The sequence below is a fragment of the Anomaloglossus baeobatrachus genome, chromosome 4, assembly GCF_048569485.1.
Source record: "Anomaloglossus baeobatrachus isolate aAnoBae1 chromosome 4, aAnoBae1.hap1, whole genome shotgun sequence".
Classification (NCBI taxonomy): Eukaryota; Metazoa; Chordata; class Amphibia; order Anura; family Aromobatidae; genus Anomaloglossus; species Anomaloglossus baeobatrachus.
This window is the reverse complement of record NC_134356.1, coordinates 636,876,365-636,895,791: the sequence shown is the minus strand read 5'-3', so window position 1 is coordinate 636,895,791 and position 19,427 is coordinate 636,876,365. Positions and strand designations below refer to the sequence as shown.

The window sequence follows — 19,427 nt, the reverse complement described above, 5'->3', positions numbered from 1 at the left end:
CCTATTATGTAAATAATTGATTTTAACCTTACCTTTGCAGTCTTCTCTTCTCTTCAGCAGGGGGCATCACGCTCATGCATGCTTACCACACATTGAAGCTCAGCCTCTCCCACTGCCCTTTCCAGACACAGCAGTTGGATTGATCCTTCTGGAAAAAATTGCAGCGTATTAGACAGAGATTTTAACATGGAATGCAATCAGATTTCACCCTGTAATCCACATCTACATTTCAAAGTCTGAACATCTTGAAATCCCATAAAGACGTACGAGTTGCTCCCCTCCCCTTTCATTCTGTAGTTATGTCCCCCATCCTGGTATATATTTCCTACATTCTGGTATATTTGTCCCCATCATGGCCCCATCCTGGTAAATGTACCCCATCCCAGCTTATTCCCCATCCTGGTAAATATTCCTCAACCTGGTAAATGTTCGCCCATCCCGACATGTATCTCATCCTGGTAAATGTACCCCATTCCTAGTAAATGTACCCCATTCCTGGTAAATGTACCCCCATCCTGGTAAATATTCTCCATCCAGGTAAATGTAACCCCATCCAGGTAAAAATCCCCCTTCCTAACATGTTTCCCCATCCTGGTAAATGTCCTCCTTCCTGGCATGTTCCCCTTCCTGGTAAATGTTCCCCATCCCAACACGTTCCCTCATCCTTGTAAATATTCCCCATCCTGACATGTTCCCCCATCCTGGTAAATGTACCCCATCCCGACATGTTCCCCATCCTGGTAAATGTACCCCATCCCAACATGTTCCACCATACTGGTAAATGTTCCCCTTCCTGGTAAATGTACCCTATCCTGGCATTTTTTCCCCATCCTGTCATTCATGTTTTCCCTATCCTGTCATGTATGTTTCCTCCATCCTGGCATGTATATTTCCCCATCCTGGAATGTATGTTTCCTCCATCCTGGCATGCATGTTTTCCCCATCCTGGAATGTATGTTTCCTCCATCCTGGCATATATGTTTTCCCCATCCTGGCATGTATGTTTCCCCCATCCTGGCATGTATGTTTCTTCCATCCTAGCATGTATATTTTCCCCATCCTTGGATGCATGTTTTCCCCATCCTGGCATGTATATATCCTCCATCCTGGCATGTATGTTTCCTCCATCCTGGCATGTATATTTTCCCCATCCTGGCATGCATGTTTCCTCCATCCTGGCATGTATGTTTCATCCATCCTGGCATGTATATTTTCCCCATCCTGGCATGTATGTTTCCTCCATCCTGGCATGTATGTTTCCTCCATCCTGGCATGTATGTTTCCTCCATCCTGGCATGAATGTTTCCTCCATCCCGGCATGTATGTTTCCTCCATCTTGGCATGCTTGTTTTCCCCCTGCTGGTACAGTCTCCCCCCGTGCTGGCACAGTCTCCCCTCTGCTGGCACAGTCTCCCCTCTGCTGGCACAGTCTCCCCCCTGCTGGCACAGTCTCCCCCGTTCTGGTGCAGTCTCCCCCGTGCTGGCGCAGTCTCCACCGTGCTGGCACTGTCTCCCCCGTGCTGGTGCAGTTTCCCCCGTGTTGGCACTGTCTCCCCTCACCTTGACACAGCCGCACACAAAATGTTCCCCATCCCAACACGTTCCCTCATCCTGGTAAATATTCCCCATCCTGACATGTTCCCCCATTCTGGTAAATGTACCCCATCCCGACATGTTCCCCATCCTGGTAAATGTACCCCATCCCAACATGTTCCACCATACTGGTAAATGTTCCCCTTCCTGGTAAATGTACCCTATCCTGGCATTTTTTCCCCATCCTGTCATTCATGTTTTCCCTATCCTGTCATGTATGTTTCCTCCATCCTGGCATGTATGTTTCCCCATCCTGGCATGTATTTTTCCCCATCCTGTCATTCATGTTTTCCCTATCCTGTCATGTATGTTTTCCCCATCCTGGCATGTATGTTTCCCCATCCTGGCATGTATTTTTCCCCATCCTGGCATGTGTGTTTCATCCATCCTGGCATGTATATTTTCCCCATCCTTGGATGCATGTTTTCCCCATCCTGGCATGTATTTTTCCCCATCCTGTCATGTATGTTTCCTCCATCCTGGCATGTATATTTCCCCATCCTGGAATGTATGCTTCCTCCATCCTGGCATGTATGTTTCCTCCATCCTGGCATATATATTTTCCCCGTCCTGGCATGTATGTTTCCCCCATCCTGGCATGTATGTTTCTTCCATCCTGGCATGTATGTTTCATCCATCCTGGCATGTATATTTTCCCCATCCTTGGATGCATGTTTTCCCCATCCTGGCATGTATGTTTCCCCATCCTGGCATGTATATTTTCCCCATCCTTGGATGCATGTTTTCCCCATCCTGGCATGTATGTTTCCCCATCCTGGCATGTATTTTTCCCCATCCTGGCATGTATGTTTTCTCCATCCTGGCATGTATTTTTCCCCATCCTGGCATGTATTTTTCCCCATCCTGGCATGTATGTTTCCCCATCCTGGCATGTATTTTTCCCCATCCTGGCATGTGTGTTTCATCCATCCTGGCATGTATATTTTCCCCATCCTTGGATGCATGTTTTCCCCATCCTGGCATGTATTTTTCCCCATCCTGGCATGTATGTTTCCTCCATCCTGGCATGTGTGTTTCCTCCATCCTGGCATGTATATTTTCCCCATCCTTGGATGCATGTTTTCCCCATCCTGGCATGTATGTTTTCTCCATCCTGGCATGTATGTTTCCCCATCCTGGCATGTATATTTTCCCCATCCTTGGATGCATGTTTTCCCCATCCTGGCATGTATGTTTTCCCCATCCTGGCATGCATGTTTCTTCCATCCTGGCATGCATGTTTCCTCCATCCTGGCATGTATGTTTCTTCCATCCTGGCATGTATGTTTCATCCATCCTGGCATGCATGTTTCTTCCATCCTGGCATGTATGTTTCTTCCATCCTGGCATGTATGTTTCATCCAACCTGGCATGCATGTTTCTTCCATCCTGGCATGTATATTTTCCCCATCCTTGGATGCATGTTTTCCCCATCCTGGCATGTATGTTTCTTCCATCCTGGCATGTATGTTTCATCCATCCTGGCATGTATGTTTCCTCCATCCTGGCATGTATGTTTCATCCATCCTGGCATGTATGTTTCCTCCATCCTGGCATGTATGTTTCTTCCATCCTGGCATGTATATTTTCCCCATCCTTGGATGCATGTTTTCCCCATCCTGGCATGTATGTTTCCTCCATCCTGGCATGAATGTTTCCTCCATCCTGGCATGTATATTTTCCCCATCCTGGCATGTATGTTTCCTCCATCCTGGCATGTATGTTTCCTCCATCCTGGCATGTATGTTTCCTCCATCCTGGCATGAATGTTTCCTCCATCCTGGCATGTATATTTTCCCCATCCTGGCATGTATGTTTCCTCCATCCTGGCATGTATGTTTCCTCCATCCTGGCATGTATGTTTCCTCCATCCTGGCATGAATGTTTCCTCCATCCCGGCATGTATGTTTCCTCCATCTTGGCATGCTTGTTTTCCCCCGTGCTGGTACAGTCTCCCCCCGTGCTGGTACAGTCTCCCCCCGTGCTGGCACAGTCTCCCCTCTGCTGGCACAGTCTCCCCCCTGCTGGCGCAGTCTCCCCCGTTCTGGCGCAGTCTCCACCGTGCTGGCGCAGTCTCCCCCGTGCTGGCGCAGTCTCCCCTGTGCTGGCACTGTCTCCCCCGTGCTGGCGCAGTTTCCCCCGTGTTGGCACTCTCTCCCCTCACCTTGACACAGCCGCAAACAAGTAAAAAAAAAACAAACCAAAAAACCACACAACTCACCTTCCAGCCTCCGCTCCACTGCTGGATCCTCAGTTCCCGCGCGGCCAGATGACATCATTACGCCTGCGCCGCTTACTGACGCTCCTCCGTCTCCTAGGCAACAGACCTGCGGCCCAGGAGAGGAGGAGTGTCAGAGTGAGGAGAAATGTCCCTCCGCTCCAACACAACTTTGAACTGCCGGCGCGACCACGCCAGCAGTTCAAAGCGGCAGGATCAGGCGACAGCATGCGTGCCATAGGTTCGCCATCACTGACCTATACTAAGGATGGGCTATCTATAACGCTGGCATTTCTGCAACCCTCGCTTCGCTCCCTATAGGGACACCCACTCACACACCGCCATGGCCAGTCCGCACCATGCCATTCGCCTTTCTCGCGATCTTCCACTTGGGCGGTCACTGCTTTTCCCTCGCTGGGTCCTCCAGGAGTGCTCCTCAGGCATGTGCATGGGCCGCTTCCCTTGCATTAAAGGGCCAGCACACCATTTCCAGGAAGTGCCTCTCAGCCTACTGCTGAGAAGCACTGGGTACTTAAGGCACTCTTCCACTAGGGGAGGTGCCTGATCAACACTGTTAGTTAGTGGTTTGTTCCTTAGCCACCTAGTTGTCAGGTCCCCTTGTCCGCTGTGCTTCCCATTACAATGTATAGTGTCCTTGCCTGTCTCTCGGTCCCATCTGTATCCCGGTGTCTGTCCCTCCTAGCCGTGCCATCTGCCTCAACTACCCCGGTGGTCCCAGCTTTACTAGTGACTGTATCCATCCACCCTGCCTGTGCCATCTGCCTCAGCTGCCTTGGTGGTCCCAGCTTTACTTATTCAATGTGTCCATCCACCCTTTACTAGTGACTGTATCCATCCACCCAGGCTGTGCCTTCTGCCTCAGCCACTCCAGTGGTCCCAGCTTTACTAGTGATCGTGTTCATCTATCCTGGCCATGCCTTCTGCCTCAACCACTCCGGTGGTCCCTGCTGCACTAGTGACTCTGCCTGTCCGCCTCGGCAGTGCTGTTTGCATTAGCCATCCAGGTGGTCCTTGTCTATACTAGAGACACTGCCTATCGGCACCTTTGTCCATCCCTGCCCTGGGTGTCAGTTGCCACAGTCTTAGTCCCTGTCCTGGTAGTGGCACCTGACATCTACCTCTCGATGGGCTCTTAATCAATGCCCTCCCACCCAAGGGTAAGCCAAGGATCCACCTGTGGTCCAGTCGGTCCACTCCTGCTCGCCGCTTTACCATCTCCAGCGGCGAGCATTACACCATCAATGTTAAAAGTAGTGGATTACCCCTTTAACCAGAGAAAAAAATAAAATTCAATGTGCAAATTTCTATTTTTCCATGATCTGATGAGACTTCACACATTTTTGTGTTACAGAAATGAGCATGTTTGGACAGTTTGCATAGTCAGATACACACTGCGATGCAGAACATTTCCCCTATATAGGACATTCTCAGCCGATTATTATCACTCGCTGCGGATGACATGATAATGATCACTTGTCAGGGAAACATTTTAAGCATGTTTTTTGTTAGTGGAGGATGTAATATAAGAAATATTTATATATAGAACTGTAACTGATTAAAATCTACTCTCTGGATTTGGTTGTAGTCTGGCTCGGACTGGCCCACGGGGGGACAGGAGAATTCCCTGGTGGGCCCCTCTGCCCTACTTCACCTATGTATAGACAGAAGCAGCAGCTCATTATCATTTAACAAACTACCAAGTTTATTATTATACAGAATCATGAGTAAATTTGTGAATGAGGGTAATGCAATAGAAGCATATACTGTAGTTGAACCCCAGAGTCCATGTTATTGGTGGCCCATGCCACCCCAGTCCAATACTGGTTGTAGTGATGCTACTGCTACTATTATATCTATGACTGCTGAGTGAAGAAATAAGCTGTCAACATGTCATTAAAGCTCCCATGTCCACTATTCTTCCCAACCCCACCTATGCACATGCATGGTTAAATTTGGCTAAGTGTGCATGTCTTTGCAGTTAATAAGGGGGATTACGGATCTGTTTACATGGACAGTCCGGAGGCACTAAACGACTGCCGATCGGAGATATTTACTGATCCACATTGTTTAAAATGATGTTTACACAGGCAGACTGTGATGAATGATGCACATAGAACAATTTGTAATAGTCTGTTCAGCGCGCATAGGCTTTTATTGTTCTCGGGAGCAAGATTTCTGTTTATATAGGATGATGGAAAATCATTTCACCAGATGAACAAGTATTTTGCAGCCTGTTTACACTGTAAGAGTATTGTGAAATGAACGCTCCACTAGTTTATGATAATCTTTTAGTACAACTGCACTGTTAAAGTGGTAATATCAAGTCTGGAAGGTGTCCCCTATCGGTGTTAGGGGGTGCTACTCTGGCCCTGCAACTGTAGGCCCTGCACTTGCCCTGACCCTGAAAGTACCCTAGATGGTAGGGAGGTGCAGGTCCTTACAACACCAACCCTGGAATGGGCAGGACGCAGGTAACAACCTCCGAAAGGCACAGATAAAGGGGTAAAACTGAAACACTAAGGCTAGTTTCACACTTGCATTGTTTTCCTTCAGTCGCAATCTGCCGTTTTGGAAAACAACGGAATCCGTTAATGGATTCCGCTGCTTCCCATAGACTTGTATGGATGACGGATTGCAACTGATGGACCTGCGTTACTTCTGCTGGCCGACGCTGCGTTGCTTTCGCCGGGAGGAAGTAACACAGCATGTAACTTTTTTTGAGCAGCGGAATCCTTAGGATTTCGCTGCGCATGCTCTCTCTGGCTCCCTGCACACGTAACCAGGGTACACATCGGGTTACTAAGCAAAGCGCTTTGCTTAGTTACCCGATATTTACCCTGGCTACGTGTGCAAGGAGCCAGCACTAAGCAGTGTACGCTGGTAACCAAGGTAAATATCGGGTAACCAAGTAAAGTGCTTTGCTTAGTTACCCGATATTTACCCTGGCTAGGTGTGCAGGGAGCCCGACACTTCCCCGCTCGGCTCCACCCCCTCCCGCACTCCACTCCGCATGTACGTATACACACACACACACACACACACACACACACTCACTCACCTGTCCCCAGCCATGCAGTCCTTGGCACTGACGTACTCAGCGCCATTGCCCCGCTCGGCTCCACCCACCCCACACTCCGCCCCCGCACACATTCTCGGCGGCTGAGCGATCAGCTGATCACCCGGCGGCTGGCTGCTGTGAGCGATCAGCTGATCACCCGGCGGCCGGCTGCTGTGAGTGATCAGCTGATCACCCGGCGGCCGGCTACTATGAGCGATCAGCCGATCACCCGGCGGCCGGCTGCTGTGAGCGATCAGCCGATCACCCGGCGGCCGGCTGCTGTGAGCGATCAGCTGATTATCCGGCGGCCGGCTGCTGTGAGTGATCAGCTGATCATCCGGCGGCCGGCTGCTGTGAGCGATCTGCTGATCACCCGGCGGCCGGCTGCTGTGACCGATCAGCTGATCATCCGGCGGCCGGCTGCTGTGAGCGATCAGCTGATCATCCGGCGGCCGACTGCTGTGAGCTATCAGCTGATCGTTCACAATAGTCTGCCGCCAGTAAAACTGTAAAGATAAAAAAAGCAGATTCCGTTGTTTTGTACGATCCTTTGCGCCACTATATGCAACGCATCCGTTGCATCCGTCACACAACGCAATGCAACGGATGCCGTTCAACGCAAGTGTGAAACTAGCCTTAAATTGCAAATGACCACAGATGAGAGAGAAAACTACACCAGAGGGAATAAACCAAAAGGGGAAAGAGTAATTCCTACCAGGGAACTCTCAAACCAAGCAGACAATGATTAGCTGGTCACCAAATAGAGGTATGCCACAGATGCCGGCATTTCCCCACTGCAAGCAGAGACTATCTTCGGCAGTCTCCTACTACACACCTCAGCCTTAATTAGGAGGAGACCAGCTGTGGAAGGAAATTAGCAACCTGGCTCTCAGCACTCTGCTCCACAAGGATTAACTCCTGCATGAGTGGGAGCAGTGAAACAACTGAGCCGATGTCCGGCCGAACTGAGCACTTAAGAGAGACCAGGTTGTCTGTCGGACTCTGCAATGTGAACAGAGTGCGACGTCGTAGAAGTAATCCGCTGATACGGACAGCGCATGACAATCTGAAAGGGGATATCTTTCTGATTGCTAGGAGTCCCACCTCTGGGATCACCACTGGTCACGAGAATCAAGGCTCCAAAAAGCCTCGTGTGAATGGTGCAATGGTTGATCATGCACACTGCTGCTTCACTGATTCTTAATTGGCCCGCCATTGATATAATCAAGCACTACACTTGGCAGGTCTTTGGCACTGTCATAAAAATGAATGGAGCGGCATTGTGATCGACCATCGCTCCATTGACACAGGGCTTATCAGTCCGTCCTATAGGTTGGACCCCCAGATATCAGGAAGCTATTCCTTTTCCCATAGATATTGAATAACGTCCAAACTTGACAACCCCCTTAAGTCATTACTGGACACATCCGACAAAGGTATCGGACATTAAAATTCAACAAGCCAAACCCTTCTCACAATTTGTTGCTGGAGAGTCTTGAAACTCCCATGCTGACTTGCCAAGCAAACTCCAAGGTCTTGTGAAGATCCTGCATGGTCAGTCACACTAAAGAGAAAGTTTGGTGGTTTAGGGTCCTAGGTACAAGGTAAAGATGATGTCTGGGATCTCACTCCGGGTTGTGGAGACCACAAGAAGGAGTAAAGGAACCCTGATCTGAGCAGAGAAGGCAGCAGGAGCTAACAAAGAGCACCAGGAATGGTGACTATACAGGACAAGAGTCGAAGGTTGCTTTAAAGTGGTCATATACATTAAATGTTAGCCAATCCCACTATTGGCTGACCATCTAATGTGTATGGGGGCGTCCTGACTCTCCTACAGATCTGGGTGTTGGAAGGAATGGTGGAGAATGATGAATCTCAACATGTCCAATCTTTTTCTACTCTTAGGAGATGTGCCACCCACAAAGGTAGCAGCGTTCTTCCCTCTCCCCATTGAGAGCACATACACACTTAGCTGAGCAGGGTTGGGTATACATGTATGTGGGGGAGTGGGGCAAGAAAGAATAGCCGTCAAAAGTGTTGAAATATTTGCAAATAACTCTTTAAATACTTCAGACCACAAGGGATTTTCAAATGAACCAAACTTATGGTATGGAATCCTTTTGATCTCTTAACACAACAAATTACTTTTCTGTTCTCTTCTCTTTAATGGAATGAAAGTCACATGCTGACAAGATGTAAGGCCCTATCTGGAAAGTAAAGCGAGACTATCTATATGATAAATCTATGCAAAGTATGTAGGCACAGCCAGCCATCAGATCAAGCCTGACTTTTATGACTGACATTAAGGCCACTATGGTTGTCCATAACTGGAATCTCCAGACTAAGGGGTGCTTCACACACAGCGAGCTCGCTGCCGAGATCGCTGCTGAGTCACGCTTTTTGTGACGCAGCAGTGACCTCATTAGCGATCTCGCTGTGTGTGACACTGAGCAGCGATCTGGCCCCTGCTGCGAGATCGCTGCTCGTTACACACAGCCCTGGTTCGTTTTCTTCAAAGCCGCTCTCCCGCTGTGACACACAGATCGCTGTGTGTGACAGCGAGAGAGCGACAAATGAAGCGAGCAGGGAGCAGGAGCCAGCATCTGACAGCTGAGGTAAGCTGTAACCAAGATAAACATCGGGTAACCAAGGTGGTTACCCGATATTTACCTTAGTTACCAGCCTCCGCAGCTCTCACGCTGCCTGTGCTGCCGGCTCCTGCTCTCTGCACATGTAGCTGCTGTACACATCGGGTTAATTAACCCGATGTGTACAGCAGCTAGGAGAGCAAGGAGCCAGCGCTCAGTGTGCGCGGCTCCCTGCTCTCTGCACACAGCGCTGGTAACTAATGTAAACATCGGGTAACCATACCCGATGTTTACCTTAGTTACCAGTCTCCGCAGCTTCCAGTCGGCGGCTCCGTGCAAGCGCAGCGTCGCTTGCACGTCGCTGCTGGCTGGGGGCTGTTCAGTGGTCGCTGGTGAGATCTGCCTGTTTGACAGCTCACCAGCGACCATGTAGCGATGCAGCAGCGATCCTGACCAGGTCAGATCGCTGGTCGGATCGCTGCTGCATCGCTAAGTGTGAAGGTACCCTAACCTTGTAGGAAAAGACAGACTCGTATCTGTAGACGGCTGGAGAGACCACCATTGCCTGCTGGAGACGGGTGTGCTAGAAGGAACAGTCATGACAATTGTTGAGAAGTATAAAACTTGAGACTTCTTGAAGATATGATGATAATTGGCCTTTAACTAATCCTACACTTCAATTAGACGAAACTGTCCTATAGATCATTACCTCAATCTCAAGAGTCCCCATCCACACACCTGTACTTATCACAGTCTCTCACATGGGTGTGTGGATCATATTTTTAGGCATTTGGTACCTGTTGTGTACTAATTACAAACACGGCTGGATGTACTGATCCACCAGTCGAGATGATCGGTTCCAACCAAAGCAACTGATTCCAACAAAGAAGTCTAAGGGTATGAACACTTGTGTTTAAGACACCAGCAGAACCAAGTTTTCCAAGATGAAAAGTCTTCAGGAAAACATTGCCAATTATTTTCCTGAAGACTCTTCATTTGTGTGTTTCGAACCTTTTGCGGCAACTCCACCTCCGACAGCTTGACTCTATACTTTGAAGAATATAGAGCGGGCAGCTTCCAAACGAAACCTTCTCAAGTATCACCATGTTACTTCTTTTACCCATTTTAAGGTTTCCAAATCCTATATTTTGGACATTGCCATCCACTACTTTAATTTTATTGCAGCACTTTATAAGAGGGTTGTTGGCATAATCTATCAGAAAAAGGCATTGTGTGAGCATATTCTTAGGACTTGGATTGAAGCAGATATTTTGCAATGATTAGACCAGTTGCAAATTGACTCATGTGTGACTAGTGACATGTACTTACTAACAGCTGTGGTTTGTGGACACACCAATGTGAATTCAAGGGGCACTTTTTAGGATTAAGGGTGGGAACTTTTTAGGGGTAAGGGTGGCCACTTTTTAGAGTTAAGGGTGGGCACTTTTTTCAGAGTTAAAAGTGGGCAATTTTTAGGGTTAAGGGTAGGCAATTTTTAGGGTTAAGGGTGGGCCCTTTTTTAACGGTTAAAGACGGACACTTTTTACGGTTAATGGTGGGCACTTTTTAGAGTTAAGGTCGGGCACTTTTCAGGGTTAAGCGTGGGAACATATAGGGTTAAGGGTGGGCACTTTTTAAGATTAAGAGTGGGCATTTTTTAGGGTCAAGGTTGGGCATTTTTTAGGGTCAAGGTTGGGCACTTTTTAGAGTTAAGGTTGGGCACTCTTTAGAGTTAAGAGTGGGCACCTTTTAGGGTTAGAGGTGGGCACTTTTTAGGGTGGGTACTTTTTAAAGTTGAGTGAGCACTTTTTACAGTTAAGGGTGTGCACTTTTTAGGGTCAAGGTTGGGCACTTTTTAGAGTTAAGGTTGGGCACCTTTTAGGGTTACAGGTGGGCACTTTTTAAAGTTGAATGGGCACTTTTTACAGTTAAGGGTGGGAACTTGCTTTGTTTTCTTAGGGCATCTGTTTTAAATTCAAAATTCTGTCCTGGTAATATAAGCTTCTTGAGAAAAGTGAACAATCCCCAACTTCAAGTATTAGAGGAGATTTAGGACAGAAAGTTTGACAATTACCTAAATGATTTGCAAATTTCATGTGTACTAGTAGCTTTTTTATATAAGTCGACTGAAATTTTAGCTAGACTGGGCCTTTAAAATCAATACTTCAATAACCCTTGTCCCCAGACAATATAGAGTCCAGCTACACAATCTGAAATACTTCTGTTCCCATTTGAGCAAATATCTGGCTCACATCCGGTTACGAGCGTCATGCTTCTGGAATGTGGCTTCCCGTAATCTGATAAATTCCATAAAGGACATCTTGGTAGATGAAGCAGAACATTATGTGGGTGTCTGATAAAGGAGGCAGAAAAAGGGCATTGTGTTTCCATTATAATATGACAGAGGATTGTGTTGTGTTGTCCCTTTTTTGATTTCCAGGGGTAATGGAGATGCGGAGGAATGGTCATGAACCCAGCTATACTGCTAATTATGGATATAGGGGCCTCACTTAGAAAAGTTTTTCATTCATTACCATATAATGTATTGATACACGACCTCGGAAGTTCTTTTAAGTTTTAATGAACATGCATTATAGCTTTATACGCTGACCTTAAAACTTTATAGGACATCAGATGTTTGGATGTGTGAACACTTTTGGCCTTAAAGTGGTGTCCTATCTTTAGGATAGGTCATCAATGTCAGATCAGCCGGGGTCAGACACCTGGTACCCCCACCAATCAGCTGTGGCAGCAGCCGGAAAGGTTCAGTTCTGGAGCTGCCCCTTCTTCTGATAGTGGCCATGGCCGGGTAACTGCACATCTGCCTCCTATTCAGATCAATGGGAGGCGAATGTGCCGCGGCCACCATCAGAAGACACAGCAGCTCCGGAACTGAGCATTTCCGGCTGTCTGCTGCAACCGCGTGCACTAAGACAGCTGATGTGCGGGGTGCGGGGTGTCGGACCCCGGACGATCAGACACTGATAACCTATCCTAAAGATAGGCCATCAATGTAAAAGTAGGGGACAACCTCTTTAATATATTCTTACATCTGTTTTTTGGGCAAAACATCATATTTATGAATCCCCATCAATGTCACTTCAAGTACCACCTACTCATGAACAGGTCCATCCTGCGACATGTTGTCAGGGTAAAGGAACTTAAAGGGGTTGTACAAGATAAAAAAAAAAGATGGCTGCCGTTGTCCAAAAACAGCGCCACTAAGAACCCAAGGTCGTGTCAACCATTCAGCTGCAATACCAGTCACCACCAACAGACAAGAGTGGCGCTGTTTATGGATCTTTGATTAATACACGCAGTATAACACATGATGCATAATAAATGGAAATATAAGGTAATTGCAATTTCTTATCTATAGTATAAGTACTATTTTTTTAAAAAAAAAAAAAATATCCCAAGACACTACTTGTTTGTATTACATTAACTTTATAAAATACAGTCTGTTCCATTCTTTATAAAAGAGCCTCTTTCGTCTTCCGCTGCCATAAGGCGACACAATAAATTAAAGGAGAACTCCGTTGAAATCCCAAAACTTCAGTGATGACAGCAAAGATATATATTATAATGCATTGATACTTAAATGACTGGATCAGCTCTGCTACATTTGCATATCAGTATTGGTGAAGGCAGGGATTGTGCAGGTGGTCAATACACTGGCTATATAGCTCAGTCAGTGGCCCAGTCCTGTGCATTTATGTGTATATGTTGCCCGGCATGCCCTCCATTGTCTGACTATTGCAATTGCACTCCATTGTCTGCATTTTGCAATTTTCACTAGTTCCTATCAGATGAAGAGTGGAATGTAGCAGTGCTAGTTGTGCTACATTCTCACATCCCAGAGTTGCGGCTCTGGATAGTGTCGGTGAGCGTGTGCTATGGCAGGAATCTAACCTGTAATAAGCAGCCATATAAGGTGCGCGGGAGGGGGGAGAGGGAGGAGGGAGCACAGGTGAGATAGGGCAGGTATGACATGGATTGGGCCAGGACAGCTCAGTTTCAGTTGAGCACATCCAAGGGTGTAGATCGAGGAATGTGTATAATACCTGGATAGACCTGTCCTAAAGCTCAGACTGCGCTCATCCACTGCCAGGTAGGTGACTGTCTCTACCGGGTGTATTATATTATGTCGTGATACAGTTACAATATCCTTTATATAGTGTCACTGTATGATATCCTATATTACTTTGTACTTTTCTATATATACTTACATGTCAACTATTGTATTTTATGGCTATAGTGTTTTATTCTGTTGTCACTCTCATAACTCAATAGCAAGTGACAAGCAACTGTGAGACTCAATGGAGAGGACTCACGCACCATGAAAATTGGCAGTGGTGTAACCTGAAGCTTGTGGACCCCAGTGAACAGAGCCGCCAACTATCATGGGTCTTCTCATAAGATTTTAGGCCAACAGCAATCTTTGCACCCACCATAGTTTGGCCACCTCAAATTTTCATCTAGAAATAGCTTATAGCAGTGTTTCCCAAACTCCAGTCCTCATGGCCCCCAACAAGTCATGGTTTCAGGATTTCCTTACTATTGAACAGGTGATGGAGTCATTATCAAGGCATCACCTGTGCTATATTAAGGAAATCCTGAAAACATGACCTGTTGGGGGTCATGAGGACTAGAGTTTAGGAACCACTGGCTTATAGTAATATTTATATTTGTGATCATGAATATCATACAACATATCTAATCCTTGTTTTGTATGCTTGCAGGGCGTTCAGAGGGCTGTATACTTCTAGGAAAAACAGCTATATATCGGCGCCTCATGGATCCTACCACACATTGTTCTGATCCCACAGTTTCTCCTTATGCTCAATTAACGACTAATCATGGGGGAAGTAGAAGATGTAATGTACGTAAACGCTTTGAGAAGTCAGAGTCCGAGGATTCTGGTGTGGAGTTACCACCACCATCTCCTTTTGGATCTGAGAGTAGCTACAATCCTGATGAATCCGAGAGCCTGGAAAGCTCCACCCCTGAGTATTCTGAGAGTCTGAAAAGTATTACCCCTGAGGTTCCTGAGAGTCCCAAAAGCATGAATATTGAAAGTCAAGACAGTTTAGCAAAACCTGAGGAGACAGCCATATTGGATCATCTAGCTGTTAAGGACACGGGGAGCTTTAATATGGAATCAGACAAGGATATAGACACGATGGAACATTTTTTCAACCAGCAACGGGAACGAGACATGACAAGTGTGCCCCATCAGCTGGAACAGGCCATCCTTAGGAGCAGGAGACGGAGCACTAGTAGAGAGTCCATTCAGAACAGAACATCAAGGTATCACCGCCAGTATGTGGGATCATTAAAGGAGCAACGCAGAGGGAAAACCTTCACGCACCAAGCAAAGAGCCCAACACGTCAAAGTCAGGTAAATACAAACCTACAGAGTTTTATGAAAACTAGACAAAGGCTATAGGTTAAAACACTCATAGTGTCCTGTGACAAGTATCTACGGGGTGGTAGAAATAGATGAAATCCAAGCAAACATGGAAGGAACATAAGAACATAACGTCTTAGGATACACATGGGACATTGCTCATTACTCCTTTATCTTTGCTAGGACCAGGATCCATTGATTCTCCCAGGAGATGGCCTCCGCTATCTCGAAAGCCTATGTCAAATGTTAGAGCAAATTGCTGAGCTCCAAGAGAAGAATCAAAGTCTTCAAAAAGAAAAAAGAGAAGCTGAAGGAAGGCTGCACAAACCAGTACCGGTATGAGGATGTATTTATTACTGTATTTCCCATTTACATGCATGCTAAAAAAGACAAGAAAAAGTTTTGCACGTCTACTTAAATAACCCTCCCTGGGGGCAACGTGACGGATTTATTGTCATTTAGAGGTTGTTTGTGTAATTTAGAAAGGCTAAAAATAGGAAACTTCTCCAAATGTCATCTTAACCCTCCTCTTCCATACTGAAGTTGATTGATAGCGGTCCACATTTGTGACCTGTTTTTTTTTTTTTTTTACAGGTGCTCTTTCTGGATTCCTGTGTCTGTGGCGCCTCTCGGGCCTGCAAGGATTCAGATAATGACGTGACCGATAACCCTCTTCCCGTGAAGAAGGTCTGGGAACAAAAGCACTACAGGAAGAGATCAAGCTCCCATGCCGGGGTGCTTTTCAGCATAGCCAGACCCACCACAGGTAATGTACAGTCCTTTCATAATCTATCCCATAATTTGAATACTTTTAAAGAAGACCTATCACTTGCTCAAAAAAACATGAGAAAAATTTCCAGGTTCCCCTGATTTTTTTTTTACTTTTTTCAGTTTGGAGATGCGTCACACTATTGCTGAGATATTCACATTTGTTGCTTTGGAGCATATTATGTGCAATCTCTCCTTTGAAGTCCAACGGGGCATTTTTTGGAGAGTTCTTTGGGGTCTTGCACTTTTACAAATTCCTCTCGGAGACTGTCAATTATAAGTGAGCTGTGAGTTAGACAAAAAGACTGACGGCACTCCCAAAATGCAGTCTGAACAGGAACAAAACTGAACATGACCTATAATAACGAAAAAAAAGACAGTTGCACTCTGAAATGCTAAATCATGCAAACAATGAATGCAAGAATATAGATATGCATTTAAAATTGAGATATTTAGCATACAAAAATGGCCATTTCTATATCTGCCCAGTAGCCACGTCAAGGCATATCTCGTATACTGGGAACCTACACTGAACTGAAGCATCTCTGGGTTACAAACCTCAAATGTGTATGGGCAAGTAGGAACCTGCTACTCAAGAATAAAATCCCCTGTATTCAATGGGGGAGGGTTGCACAGTCAGAAGTCATGACTCCATAATCTAGACAAAAAAGACTGATGGCACTGCCAAAAAGCAGTCGGAACAGGTGCAAAACGGAACATTCATTGTTTGACTGGTTTAGCATTTCAGAGTGCAACAGTCTATTTTGTTGAGGTGTGATTGGCAGCGTTTGGGAGAATTAGGGGAGTTCAGGGATTTTCAGAAGGTTTTTAGCTAATTTTTCTTTTGACCACCTGATAGGTCCTCTTTAAACCCCTTATACTTTTAAAATAGCGGTCAGGAAATAGATAGTTCAGCTGGCAGCTATCTCCTATATACACAAGAAGTCTCACATCTATCGGGAAAGAGTTGGGGCCCCCATATACATTAAATTGTCTTCTTATCCCAACGATCCCCACTGGTTAGGCCTACATAAGTCTAAAGTGTATGGCGGCCTTTACTCTATGAGCTGATTGATAACTTAAACATCTGTTGCCTTTTTCAGATAAGGGGTTGAAACCGGCAGTCAAAATGGACCCCCGATATGTGAGCGTACCCAACCTGCAAGAAAAGGAGCAACCAAAATCCCACCAAAACTACAAAGTAAGTAACCAGCTATCCAAGGATCCTATTATCAAAGACATTGAAAGACAAAAGATATTTGCATAGTCATTGCTTTAGGGATTAAACTCATAAATGAGCCTTGCAGAATGATTATACTGTATATCCATTCAATTGGAAATAGGGTAACACAGTTTACGGGTGATGACCCCAAATGGCACCTGCATTTTCCTACTGTTGACATTCATTATATTTGTATAGGAATAACTACTTTTGATGTTCTAGAGCAGTGGATTTCAACCCATTGATTATAAAACTACAAGTTCTTACAACCTGGATCTGTTTGAGCATGCTGGGATTTGCAGTTTTCAATAGTTGGAGTCACTTTTTGGAGATATATATATATATTGGAGATGTCACATAGCCAGTGATTTGGAGTGAAGCACGGTGGCTCAGTGGTTAGCACTGCAATCTTGCAGCGCTGGGGTCCTGGGTTCAAATCCCACCAAGGACACCCTCTGGAATTAGTTTGTACGTTCTCCCCATGTTTCCGTAGGTGTTCTCTGGTTTCCTCCCACACTACAAAGACATACAGATAGGGACTTAGATTGTGAGCTCCTATAGGGACAGTGTTGATGTATGTAAAGCGCTATGGAATTAATAGCGCTATATAAATTAAGAAATATTATTATTATTATTATTATATGCTCTGTAATACTCGAGCTTCCAGAACAATTATTATATCTAAATCTGGGGGTCTTAGGTTGTTAAAGACTAGGCACCAGTATAAAAGAAAATGTATGGGGATGGATGTAGTCCCGCCTGGACTACTGCAACCTCCTGCTCTGTGGCCTCCCTTCTAACACTCTTACACCCCTCCATCCAATCTTTCCTATACTCTGCTGCCCAACTAATCCACCAGCTTCCCTGTTATTCCCCTGCCTCTCCTCTCTGCCAATCCCTTCAATGGCTTCCCATCGCCCAAAGACTCCAGTTGAAAACACTAACCATGACATACAAAGCCATCCACAACCTGTCTCCTCCATACATCTGTGGCTTAGTCTCCCAGCACTTACCTGCACACAATCCTCCGATCCTCACAAAATCTCTTTCTCTCTTGCCCTCTTATCTAGTTTTCCCACAATCGCATACAAGATTTCTCCCGTGCCTCCTCCCTTTACGCCAACATAACAGACTTTCAGCTACCGTGGAAACCTTCATAAGGAACCTAAAGAGCTATTCAGACAAGCCTACAACCTGCAGTAACCCTCATTCCACTATATAGCGCTGCCCGACCATCTCTACCCTCATGTACTATACCCTCACCCATCCCCTGTAGACTGTGAGCCCTCGTGGGCAGGGTCCTCTATCCTGTACCAGTCTCTGTCTTGTATTGTTCATGATTATTGTACTTGTCTATGTATGCCCCCTCCCCCCTTTTTCACATGTATAGCGCCATGGAATAAATGGCGCTATAATAATAATAATAATAAATAATAATGATACACACAATAAGTGGCGTTAAGTGAAGCCATGAGGCCTTTCCCAAAGTTGCAAGCTATGGGAATGATGGATGCTTTTAGTTGGGTGCATTGAAAATTTTTACACTATGTCTTGTGGTGGTCCTGGTACTGTCGTATACAATAAAAGCTCCTATATACAAGTGTGTATTGTAACACTGGACTTTCTTGTTCTCCACAGGCAGAAGTTTCGCAGTGGCATAAAGTAAAGGATATGCTTTCTAAGTTGGCAAGGAAAGGTGTAGGACCAGTTCATGGGAGCGGCCAGATGGTAGAACCACGCAACAATTGCAGGTACGATGATTGACCATCTCCATGAAAAAATGATAAATATAGGCACCAGGTGACATCAAGTTTCAATATCTAATGGTTCCTTCTGCAGGACACAGACAATACTAGAGGGAAATCCTCAACATCCGAAAAGATTGTTCCTGCCTGGACTGGTCATCAGACCCCACAACCATGGCCGACAGTTTCACTGAGCTTTCTGAGGGAAGGGACTATACACTCGATTGCACTGTTGAAGTTGATTCATTATCAGTGTCTTACTGAGAAGAGTCTGAAAGAAACGCACCAGTATCTGGGAAGAAAAACATTGGCACCAAGTGCCACGAGGGGAGAAATCTTCCCCCCTCATAGTCATTCTATGCTTTGATAATACATATATCCTGCCGAAGACATCGCTACCTAACTATTTTTGGACTTATAGACATTTTTATCATGAAGAGAGAAGCAGAAGATGTATTTATACTGTATGTATATATGGAAGAAGATAAATTATAGATTTGTGAATGGAAAGGAAAATACTGAGCTTATTTTTATGGACATTGATTTTATTCTTTTATATATAAATAAAATAATAATGATATTTTACTTGTGTAAAGGGCAGGTATTCATTGAGGGCTGTAGTACAAGGATTGTGCCGGGCATAGGTTACTTATCCAGGGCCAAATACAAGTGTATAATTTGGCACAATAAGGTTTCAGCACAGGTCGAAAGCATGGGTATAGCTTGGGGGCATCTGTTGGCCTAGATACCCCAGCTGCTGTGTGTCCTAGGTGTTTTGTTGCTGTCTGTATTCTCCCGGTCAAG

The 19,427-nt window shown here is 45.8% G+C and overlaps 1 protein-coding gene across 2 annotated transcripts in view; it reads left to right on the top strand.

Moving 5' to 3' along the window:
- Positions 1 to 19,234, top strand: part of C4H8orf58 (chromosome 4 C8orf58 homolog) — a 25,498-nt gene extending 6,264 nt beyond the window's left edge. Inside the window, exons 1-7 of one of the 2 annotated variants that reach the window (XM_075343046.1) lie at positions 13,504 to 13,589; positions 14,221 to 14,879; positions 15,072 to 15,224; positions 15,483 to 15,654; positions 16,760 to 16,857; positions 18,517 to 18,629; positions 18,718 to 19,234. In XM_075343046.1, the coding sequence (XP_075199161.1) occupies positions 14,274 to 14,879; positions 15,072 to 15,224; positions 15,483 to 15,654; positions 16,760 to 16,857; positions 18,517 to 18,629; positions 18,718 to 18,817 (1,242 nt within the window). In that variant the 5' untranslated portion in view covers positions 13,504 to 13,589; positions 14,221 to 14,273 and the 3' untranslated portion in view covers positions 18,818 to 19,234. Of the gene's footprint in view, positions 1 to 13,503; positions 13,590 to 14,220; positions 14,880 to 15,071; positions 15,225 to 15,482; positions 15,655 to 16,759; positions 16,858 to 18,516; positions 18,630 to 18,717 lie in introns of those variants that run through there. The other variant, XM_075343045.1, reaches the window with a different exon arrangement.
- Positions 19,235 to 19,427: the final 193 nt, after the last annotated feature.